General features: G+C 36.2%; 1 protein-coding gene across 1 annotated transcript; it reads right to left on the reverse strand.

Moving 5' to 3' along the window:
- Window positions 1–10,394: 10,394 nt before the first annotated feature.
- LOC124205744 lies at window positions 10,395–10,901 on the reverse strand. The gene is made up of 3 exons (XM_046603231.1): window positions 10,842–10,901; window positions 10,654–10,778; window positions 10,395–10,586 (listed from the first exon to the last, which is right to left on the reverse strand). Exons 2-3 carry the CDS (start codon window positions 10,762–10,764, stop codon window positions 10,395–10,397), a joined length of 303 nt encoding a protein of 100 aa, XP_046459187.1. The 5' UTR covers window positions 10,765–10,778; window positions 10,842–10,901.
- Between the last annotated feature and the right edge of the window lie 222 nt (window positions 10,902–11,123).

The following is an 11,123-nucleotide window of genomic DNA, read 5'->3' on the forward strand; positions in this document are numbered from 1 at the left end:
CATAGCGTGTCATAGTGTATGCTATTCAAGTGAATTTGCAAACATCCTCTCACACGGTTTCTTTGGTTTGGTTTTCTTTTCAAATTGATTTTTCTTTCGTCTGGGCTCCAAAAAAAACACAAAGTCTTTCGATTTTGTCTTTGTCCGTGTGCAAATTCTTTCTTCCTTCAGTCGATTCTTCATTAAATGACTCGTCTTAAAGTCTAAAACAATTGGTATAAGTATATAAATAAAAAATGTTCATGAAAGAATATTACTATCTTCGGTGGCTTTCTGTTAAGTCGCTGAATTCAATTGTCTCTTCTTCGTGAGAAATATTGCTGCCAATTGCTGGGTATCCATTGGCAACTGCGCTTGAACAAGGTCTCCCGATAATATGTTGCATAATTACAAGTTGATTGTTCTCATTACTTATAAGTGCATCATCAGTGTCCACTGCTCCCTGTAGTTGAAGTTGGATGTAAAAATAAACTTTTATGCTATAAAAAAAAATTTATACGGGAATAACAGTGGCAGCAACAGATGGATTGTCAAGGCCTAAAATTTGCTCGTAGTATTTGTAGTATAGTGGGGATTAAACCCCATTGCTTTCTAACGGTCTACCTCCTAAGAGAGGGGTGTAAATTAAGAATGTTAAAGTGCGTAATTTCCATCGAACTTCATTACCTGTTTCTGTCAAGCCAGAATTGTAGTTCCTGATAGCTGTCCTAGCTGCCGTTGTGAAGTTCTGAAATTTTTTTTAACTGCGTCAAGAGATTTTTCAGAACACTCTGGGTGTTCCTTCCAAATATTCTGCTTGTCTATTTGGCTTACATTATTACGTAACTACGTAACGTATTTACGTAACTCAATAAAGCTTTTGCTCAGAATCAAACAAATTATCCAACTGAAAAACATGGAGCAGTATATTACTTTGTTTATAATTATTTGAACAGATTCTCTAATTCCGACTGTAACCAATGATCTCGTTTTCCTTTCCTAGCAGCAGCAACAGAGGTTATTCGATTATCCCGTCCGCTCATTTTATTTTCACAGAAACTATTTGTGATTCATTGTATTGTTGTGTGAGAGCTTCGGTTTTTCAACGTTTACATTTGACTGTAGAGTTGTCTATTAGTTTTCTCTATTCTCTTCAGTAAGAGCCACCCTCATTGGTTCTTATCTTCTAAAGGTTATTCAAAAACCAAAGTAATGATGAGTCAAGTTTCTTTGAGTTAAACAAAATATTCTTAACTGTTTTGTTCGGAATGAGAACTGATAGGTAGTTCAAACTTTTAGTCGCTATAAGTCAAAACTTACAGTTAACTAAACTTACTCTAGGTTAAGTTTTAGACTAATCTAAGTCAATAGTTCGGAATTCTACCCCTGAACATGTGTGATGTTCCTAATTATGCTGTCTATAAAGTCCTAATTTGGTACAAATCAACTTACTTCTGAGCTTCACCGCTTTTCTTCTTTTGCGAAATGATGAGTGTTTTACTGGATGTTTTTTTTTCGGATTGTTATGGGGGTAAAGAGTTTTTTACAGACAGCAATAAAAGATTCACAAAAAAAAACAATCCAGTCACTTACAATTTGTATTGAAGAAATAAATCAGGTAAAAGTAAACACAATTCAAATGGGAATCCCTCGCGAGGATCGAGTAGCTAGTGGAATAACAGGGTTCCCAATTGTATCGTTCCTGGGGTCGATCGTGGCATTGCGTGAGGCCAATCCGCAACAATGTCACAAAATAAAAATTCGAAAATTACGACTGTTGGCCATGAAAGGTATCGACAACGATGTAATAAGAGAAAAAACGTTGAATTCTCTTCGAATATAACGATCAGTCTAAATGAAGTTAAAGTCGACGGACTTATAAAAGTATCGATGAAGTTTTGAAACGAGGTGAAGACTGAAAAAGGGCGCAAAACAAAAATTAAAATCGTAATTGACGGCCCCATAAAAGTATTGACGAAGCCATAAGTGCGAAACGAAGATGACGGTCCAATAAAGTATCGACTAAAAAATGAAATTGTAAGTTGAAATTCCCTGTTTGGTATCAACGATTGAAAATATACACGATGGTAAAGGAAAAAATTCGAATTGACCACTCTGTATGAAGGAATCGACGATTGAACATAACAGTATGCAAAACTGACCATGGTGGGACCATTTTCTTTGTGAGAAAACACACAAGCTGATGGGAATTGACCAACCACCATAAGTCGGACAAAATCTACTAAAGTAATTTACGTCTTTTCAAAGAGTTCAAATGAGAAGCCGAGACGAACCAGGGATTACGTGCGATGAGGATGGACGGAAAGTACAATTGCCGATTTGGTCTGCCGTAAAGACGATGAGAATGACGATGAGCCATTTAGGAGGACGCTGAACGATGGCGAAGATGATGAGCGATAACGATACCACGCAAACAATTTCAAATTCATGGTGGATGCACCAAAATGTTTTCAAAACTATCAAATGAAGAAAAGTAAATTTTTTAACCTTTTTTTAACCGAAGGCACGCGTTTGTTCATACCAATCCTGGGTGTGACGTTGCGCTGTCGGGCCTAATTTCATTTAACACTAACTTCTTCTGGGGCTTACTTTTTAGGAAATTCGGATGTTTGAAAAAAAAGTTGTGGATGATTGCATCAATTAATAACAACGGGTTCACGTATCTTCTAGGGACTAAATTTGATCTTCTATAATCAATACAAAAACGATGACTCGCATATTTTTTTCTTACCAACATAACTGAAGCTGCCCAAGGGTCTTCCAGTCTAGGTGAAATGTGCACACATGTCGCAACCCTACTGCATGCAGTGATATCAGCTCATGAAGTTAAGACAAACACTAGTTTCACAGAAGAAAAATGTGCTTGGATAGACAACACTTCAAAGAAAGTAATAAAGACATTTGGCAGCATCATTATGTCCTTACTTAATAAACATTGTATTTCATATGAATGTTTCAGTAGATTTGGCATATTCGGTACTCAACTAAATCAAATAACGTCACGGTCATCGTTTAAAAATCCAACAGAAGAACACATAGAAAGTGTTCGAAAGATCTTGTTGAAATGAAGAAACCTGCTGCCATAGGTGCTCTCGATCCAGACAATTATAGTGATTACATACACTGATTACATGTTCACCTAGACTGGAAGACAATTTAAGTATTATGTAGACTAATAATATTGTTAAAATAACAAAACGGTTAGATGAAATATTACTCTGCTGGACATGTGCAATGAGCAAATTGAACCATACCGTCCTTGGCCGGTCAGGCTACCCAAGGATAGTATGTTGTACTTAATGTTTGTGACGCTGTAACCTAATGTATAAATGAAATATAAAATGTGATTCACATTACACGAAGAAATAGTTTGATGAATATACCTTGGCTGTCAGCACGACTGTGTTGCTTGTCAGCTCTAACCAGCTAAAGTCCCTAAACCATTAGTTATCCAGATTCTGCTCCATGGCAACAATAACTTCTTTTTGAACTTGCAGTTGATCTCCAGTATTTAGACTTTTTTCATTTTGGAAATGGTGAATTAGCTTAGGCCACGTTACTGCAGGAACCATTGGAATGACATCACGATAGTTTTTCCAAAGATTATCGTCAATCCAGTTTGGATCATCAATTTTCAACGACGACAACAGCTCTAACAACCGATTCTTTGCTATCGGTTCTAGATTTTTAGAAAATATTGAAAGTTCAGGCATTGTTAACTACACCCATTACAAAAATTGTTCACTTTCATTCGTTTTCCTACCAAAAAATTAAACAAGCCAATGCTTTTTTGTTTGAGGTTGCACCAAACTGGGAAAAAACCCATCCAAGATGGCAACCTCGAACCACTCAGGGTTGTGACGATCGCGATTGTTTGATCGCGCGATCACGACCGCGGTCACTTTTCCGCGATCGCGACAGCGATCGCGATGATTTTACAAAAACGCGACCGGGATCGGGATCGCATGATAAAAATCTTGCGATCAAATTTGCGATCAATTAGCGCCATCTTATGTTGATTTTTAAAAACTTACAAATTATTAGTGCAACTGCAAATTACTTAACTGTAATGACTGACAGTTTGACAGCTAATAGTAAGAGTAACTGTTTGTTCAATCGTGCACGATAGCTTTAATTTTACTTCAATCTACTGCAATGTCGAATGGAAATGGGTAATATGTTTATTTCCTTTGGTTTTTTTATTTTCTAAAATCTAAGTTTTTGTGTGTAGAATTAAAAGGCATTTCAGAGGTGTGCCTAAAACACCTGCTACCGTGCAATCTGATGAAGAATCAAGTTCAAATGATTCGTCCACAGTTATGTGTGTTTTTTTCAATTATATGGTATAATTAGTTGTTCGAAGTTCTTAAACGTAATATATTGCTATGTAGGGAAAATGATTCATCAACCACTCCCAAGAAGCACATTAGTGCACCAGTTTCAATGTTTGAATTTCAAGGCCCTGTTACAGGAAAAAACATGGTGCAGTTCAAGTGTCTTCTTGGTTGTATTCCACCAAAGGCTATATCAACTGCAATTAATTCTAGAGGCAATTTGAAGAGACATGTTAAAGTATATTTCATTCGTTACAACTTACAAAGTTTTTCAAATTGAAATTTTAAATCTGAATCTTATTTTAGCAAAAGCACAGGAGTAGGCTTAATGAGTTTATTCAAGAATGTAAAAACTTAGACTGCTTAAAAGGATTACCAAATAACACATTGACTGTGTCATCTGAAAAATCAAAATCATTTATTCAGCCAGAAATTTCTTTTGATGGAAACTACAATCACAACAGACATTTGCCACAGTCTGTTATAGACAGTGCAATCTTGGTTCGTTACGAATGCTATGTAGAATGTAGTAAACAGTATTTTAATTACAGTTCATAATCCTTTAGGATTATTTGATTGAAGATGTTTTGCCAATGTACACAGTTGAAAAAAAAGGTTTCCGAAAATTTGTACAAAGACTAGGAAACAGAATTAAGATAAGGTGTAGGAGATTTTTCACCAAAAAAGTAAATTCTCTTTTCGTCGAAGGCAAAAAGAAACTCATAGAAGCTTTGTCAAACGCCAAATATGCCTGTACAACAGCCGACTGTTGGACAAGTCGACGGAAAAGCTTCATAGGGGTTACTGTACATTGGCTTGATTTTAAAATGAAGGTGAATATTTTATTAAATATCAGCAGTGCCCATATTAATAAACTATTGACTATTTCCCCTATAGAGGAAGAGTGCTTGCCTTGCAGTTCGTAGGATAAAAGGTTCACACACGTATGATGTTATTGCCAGAGAATTGGAGGCGATTCACGATGAGTTTCAACTAACTTCAAAACTAACTGCTACTGTAACTGACAGTGGAAGCAATTTCGTAAAAGCATTTCGCTTGTTTGGGAAAGAAATCGCTACATCAAGAACGACATTCGAAGAAGCAAATGAAGCCCATGAAATTTCAAGTTCATCTAGTAACAGCTCTTATTCTGGAGATGTTGAGGAGTCATTCAACGAGACCGAGAACCTCAATGATTCAGACGATGAAGACGATATCGTCTTTTTCCCAATAACCAAGATCCTGAATTCCAATTCTGATGCTTCTGCGTATAGTCTACCTCCTCATAGACGATGCGTTTGCCATTCTCTCAATTTACTCGCGACTGCTGATATCAGTAAAATTACAGACAGAGGTTTCTTGAACATTTTTGAATCTGTTGATTCGAAACTGAGATCCATTTGGAACAAGCAGTCAAGAAGTAGCAAATCATCAGATACAATAAAAAAAGAACTTGGTAAACTTTTTGTGACACCAAATGACACCCGATGGAATTCATACTTTTGTGCAATGAAAAGGGTGAAGTATTTCATCTTGAAAAAACCTCTTAAGCTTACTGATATTTTCAAGCACTTTAATATTGCACCTTTAAGACCAGTAGAAGAAGCATTTATTATGGAATATGTCAAAGTTATGGCACCTGTGGCCGCTGCACTTGACATTCTACAAGGAGATAAAAACATATCCATTGGATATCTTCTTCCTACTCTAACTGTTCTGCAAACTCAGCTCGAAAAGTTAAAAAGAGACAGTGGAATCAAGCACTGTAAAGCATTAATTAATGCTCTTTGTAATGGACTCACAAAACGGTTTAGTCATATGTTCCTAGATCGTGAACTGCGTTTAGCAGCTATGTTGCATCCCCGCTTTAAATTATTTTGGATCCAAGAAGATAAAGACGATGCAATCGAAATGCTTAAAGAAGAATTTCAAGATGAGTGTGAACGTAGCGGACCGCCTCTTTTAAAGTATATTATTTTATAAGTGCAATTTAATATCATTAGAGGTTAGATTTCTGATTTTTGTTTTGATTTTTTCTTTTTTTAAGTTCAAAAGCAACTACACCAGAAAGTGAAAGTGAGGAAAGTGATGATGCCCAACCACCAAGAAAGAAGGCAAAGAAAGATTTTTTTAAGTCTTTAAATCCCAGAAAGGCCCTTGAAACAGAAGAGCTTGATAGATTTTTAAGTGATGGATCGGCGGCATCTGAATCTATTTTAAATTTTCCAATTTTAAGTCGGTTGTTCTTACGATACAACACTGCTCTTCCTTCATCAGCATCCGTCGAAAGACTGTTTAGTGTTGCTGGAAGTATTTTTAAGCCAACTCGATCAAGGCTGAAGGACAAAAACTTTGAAATGCTACTTTTTCTTAAAGTGAATGGGGATTCTAATTTCTTGTAAATGTGTAATTAATCAGATATGAAATAAATTTTTGCATGTATTTCCATTTTGAAAAGGTCAATGCCATCTAGTGGCGATCGCAAAAAAGATCGCGACCGTGACCGCGATCTTAAGCTGAAATTGCGATCGCGACAGCGATCGCTTTCTTTTTTTTTGTTTTGACCGCGACCGTGATTGCGATAAAAAAAAAGAAGATCGGTCACAACCCTGGAACCACTTTATAGCCCTATCCGGCCATTCCCTATCCTTTAAATGAACAAAAACTTTGTATGGTTACGATAAGGTGTTTTGTTGGGGGACTTTGGGTGGAAAGGAACGTGATAGCCATCAAAGGCGCATAATACCCCTGGGAACATCACTTTTCTGCGGAATTGTCTTGAAATAGCTGGGATTTCATTCATGTGTGGCAACTTAATGAAATCTCCTCGTTAAAAAAAAATTGCAAAACTGCCCAATAACATTGATTTTCTGCCTAAAACTGTTGTATTGCAATTAAAAATTGGTTCTGGTCAATCTAAAATATCTGAAGAAGTCTGCATCAAAATATAAAAATATGTCATTAAGAAACTTGGGTGACGTTCTATCTCAACTGAAGTAATAAGGACAAACTTTCTGCATCTATCTCTTCGTCAATCGAACTATTTTCTTTCTTCGCAAGAAGAATCAAACAAATTCGCAGAATGATAGGACAGAAATAAAAACAAGACTCTTTCATCAGTAGTCATTGACTCATTGTACCTTTAATTAAATAGACATAAAAAGAAATAATTTACTGTATAATTTAAAATATAATCTTACAAGTTGATAACCGTTTTATAAAAGATGACACAAAGTTTTTTTTTTCAGTTCTGTTAAACTTCACAATTATTATTCGTCTGCAAAAAGAGGATGGGCGCTGAAAATTTCGCCATCGATAATTTGCATTTTACCGTCAATACTGGTTGAATTTCAAAGTTCAATTCCGTAGTACAATTGTCGCAAAAAATCACTCTTTTGTTAATTTTTCAGTTGAAGTTGAACAGAAAAATGAAACCAAAAGTAGACATCAAAAACGTTTTTAGTTTGCCTTTTGCCATCTGTACTACTTCTGGCGGCTCCATCCACTCTCTCCCTGTGTCAATTTTATTTACTGCTTCCTTTCTGGTAAATTCTCTCGGTATTTTAACCGTAACAAACATCATAAAATCGCTGGAATACTCACTGAATCAATTGAAACTGAGAGTCCACCAGAAGAACACTTCGGTGGGGACTCTCCTATTTCATACATCTAAATAAGTTCATCTGACACACTTAAACTTTCTGTGTGTCAGTGTTATAGTCAATCCACACAATTCTTAAAATTTTAGGCTTGTTGGAACATGGAAAGTGAAGGGAATTGTTGTATGAGATTATCTACACATCTACACGATACCATGTATAGGTGTTTCACATTTGACTTTATTTTGTTAATTTTTACAAACTTTTGATTAGGGTGTTTAATATTCTAAGAAAAGCGTATACCAAGTTTGAGCTCTTAAATTTGTTTTCCCTTTTCTTGATAAAAATCCGAAAAAAACTGCCAAAAATAGGCAAACAATTTTTTTTCTCGTGATCCGTTAATAACTCCGTAGCGAACCGAAGGCATATGATAAAACACCATTTCTTCTATTTGGTCACCAAGTTTCAGTTCTCTAACCTTATTTTGCTTTGCCTATCTTGCTTTGCTTAGTTCACTTTCAATAGTCTCTCTCTCTCTACATAAAAAGGGACGGATGAAACACTAAATCCATCCCCAAAAAGGAGGAGAATTTGAATCTTTTATAAATGTGTACATCTTTGGTTTATCTCAAGGAAAGCTGAGGCACTGGAACACGACGGCGGCGGCGCAATGCTCCGATTGAAACGTTTTCATTTGCGTTGGCGCAATCTGCACGGACAGATATTGTAATTGCGCCAATGTGGGTCGCCAAACGATTCGACGAGATATGCGGCCGTTCTGGCGCACTTTTCCTTCTTCTTCTTCTTCTCTGCGCCAAAATGGAATTTATTTTCCATGTTTGTTGTTGTTGTTGTTGTCTCCTTTTTTTCCCGTTTTGGCCAAGACGTTGCGGGTTTGGCCGCTTAAGCCAAAGGCAAAAGTTTTCCTATCGAGGATGAGGGGGGGGGGCTTCGTTGGCTCGTTGCTTCCGGAGGCCCAGTGACATTTTTACGACTGGGGATGGAGTCAAAGAAGATTCTGCAGGAGAGAATTTTGGTTTTTATTAGTGATGTTACGTTATGCGATTTCGACTACGTTTACGTTATCCGTTAAAATAACGTGACTTTGAAATTGATACGTTAAGTTAGTACGTTAATTACCGCGTCGTTTGAAACAGTACGTTAACGCAAATTCAACGTTATTTTTTACGTTACGTTAAAAAAAATTGTGTTTCTTTTGAGTAATAATATCCCTTAAGGCAAAACAAAATAAACGGGTCCGTTAACGCATGTGTTACGTTATCCGTTAAGTTAAACGTAACATCACTACAGTCCTCCTCCTACTCTTCTAAAAAAGAAATAAAAACTCTCGTGTATACGACAGTATAGTGATTGTATAATTTTTGAAACGATTTCTGTTTGACGTTGAGTGACGGTGCTGCATCCACTGTTCGCCGCTCCTGAGAACGTCAACAATGGACCACACTTGTCCGCCGCACTTGACATGCCGCTGTCAGATGTTGATGGACATTGTGTTTCATTTCTGCAACGATGTAGCACCGTGTGGTGCCAATATTATGATTTCCAGTTTTGTGTCGACGGACTTGCTTCACCGTCATCGGAGATTACTGACCCGTGCGGGTGAGTTATTTGAATACCTGACCAAGTGAAGAATGTGGAAACAGACTAAAGTTCAATTGTTTTTTTTTCTCTATTTCCGTCTGTTAATGTTTCTCTCTCTCTTCCTTTTTTTCAACATATTTCGGCTAATTTAAGGTACCGCAACATTAATAATTGCTGCTACGTAAACTCTACTCTAATGTCTAAGAAACGCTGTGTTCTAAAAGGAAACTAATGTTTTGCTATATCTAAACATGACTTGTTTGTCACCTCCTCCGACACACGATGTTTAGAAATTTTTTTCGAAACAAAAAGGATTCCCCCGAACCAAACACATTTGTTTTCTTTTTGTTTTTAACCAAACGGCACCGAAAGAACCCCAGGGCCCAGGCTATGCTGGAAGCCATGGGCTTGTTATCCCTCCCCTTATTTGCATATTTCTCGAAATTCTTAAAAAATTTTATTTACATAAATAAATGAATAAACTTTAAAGTTGAATACATTAATTTGCAGCTAATGCATTTATACCTAATTTGGTAAAAATCTTATCCTCTGCATCCTCTTATTCTGTTCCCTAGATTTTGCTATAGATTTATCGTATCTAGATGTATCAGATGCTGTTTCTCAGCATTTATATGTATCTATAGCCAAAATGCAATCCGAATCTCTATATATTCATTTAATTAGATAAAAAAAATATTCTATACTTTCAACAGCTATTATATGTCACTTTATTTTAGACAAAAGTACATATACTTCAATTGAAAACAAAGGAACACAAATGTTTCATTTTTTTGGATGGATTCATTGAGGGGACAATTTCAAACATAGTTTCAAGAAATCCATTAACAAATTTTAATTTTTAAGGATAATTGATGTCTAGGATGTGATAGTAGATTAGCAAATAACCCACTGATTGTTCAAAAGATTTAGTTTCAGTAAGAGCTACAGCCGAATTGTCAATCTTGATGTAATATGCCCCATTTATGTCCAAGACACCAGGCAACTCCATGTCGCTAGCACGATTTGCAGCCTCCTCCGGAAGAAGAATTTCCTATAGTTATTAGAAATCGTTAGACTGGGAAACAAACATTAAAAATGTACTTAATGATGTAACTTACATTGAATGACTGGTACAAAAGATTCCATCCGTCAGCAGTTGATCCTTTTTTGTTTTGGGACGGTTGCGTATTGGCTGCTGCATGCAGTGTCAACTTTAAGACACATTTCATGCGTCCAGGAATATCTAAATGATAAAATAGTTTATTAATTTAAACTGAATTATGACAGGATACATTGAAATACAAACCAAAGTTTTCTTCAGCTTCCTCTGCCTTCCTTAAGATATCTAAGACGGCTAAACTCTTCGTAAATTTTCAAGATCAAATGAATCGAACTCGGTTTTCAGCGCCTCACCAAAGTTATCTACAATTATTTCAAAGAAATCTTTAAATTATTCTAATACGTCAATTGTTACATTGAATGGGACGTTTCCTCTCCCTCTTAAATCTATCACCACGTTTGTTACCACTCCCTGCAAGGCCATTCTTGTTGCAATCATTTTGTCTTTCAATAGGGGCGGTTATTAGGT

The sequence above is a fragment of the Daphnia pulex genome, chromosome 10 (genome assembly GCF_021134715.1).
Source record: "Daphnia pulex isolate KAP4 chromosome 10, ASM2113471v1".
In the NCBI taxonomy this organism is placed as follows: Eukaryota; Metazoa; Arthropoda; class Branchiopoda; order Diplostraca; family Daphniidae; genus Daphnia; species Daphnia pulex.

Bases quoted from the DNA above. Each gene is read 5' to 3' on its own strand.
- LOC124205744 (XM_046603231.1), bottom strand. From the start codon at position 10,764: ATGAAATGTGTCTTAAAGTTGACACTGCATGCAGCAGCCAATACGCAA. The intron at 10,587-10,653 runs GTAAGTTACATC...TAATAACTATAG, and splicing joins TTTTGTACCAGTCATTCAAT to GAAATTCTTCTTCCGGAGGA.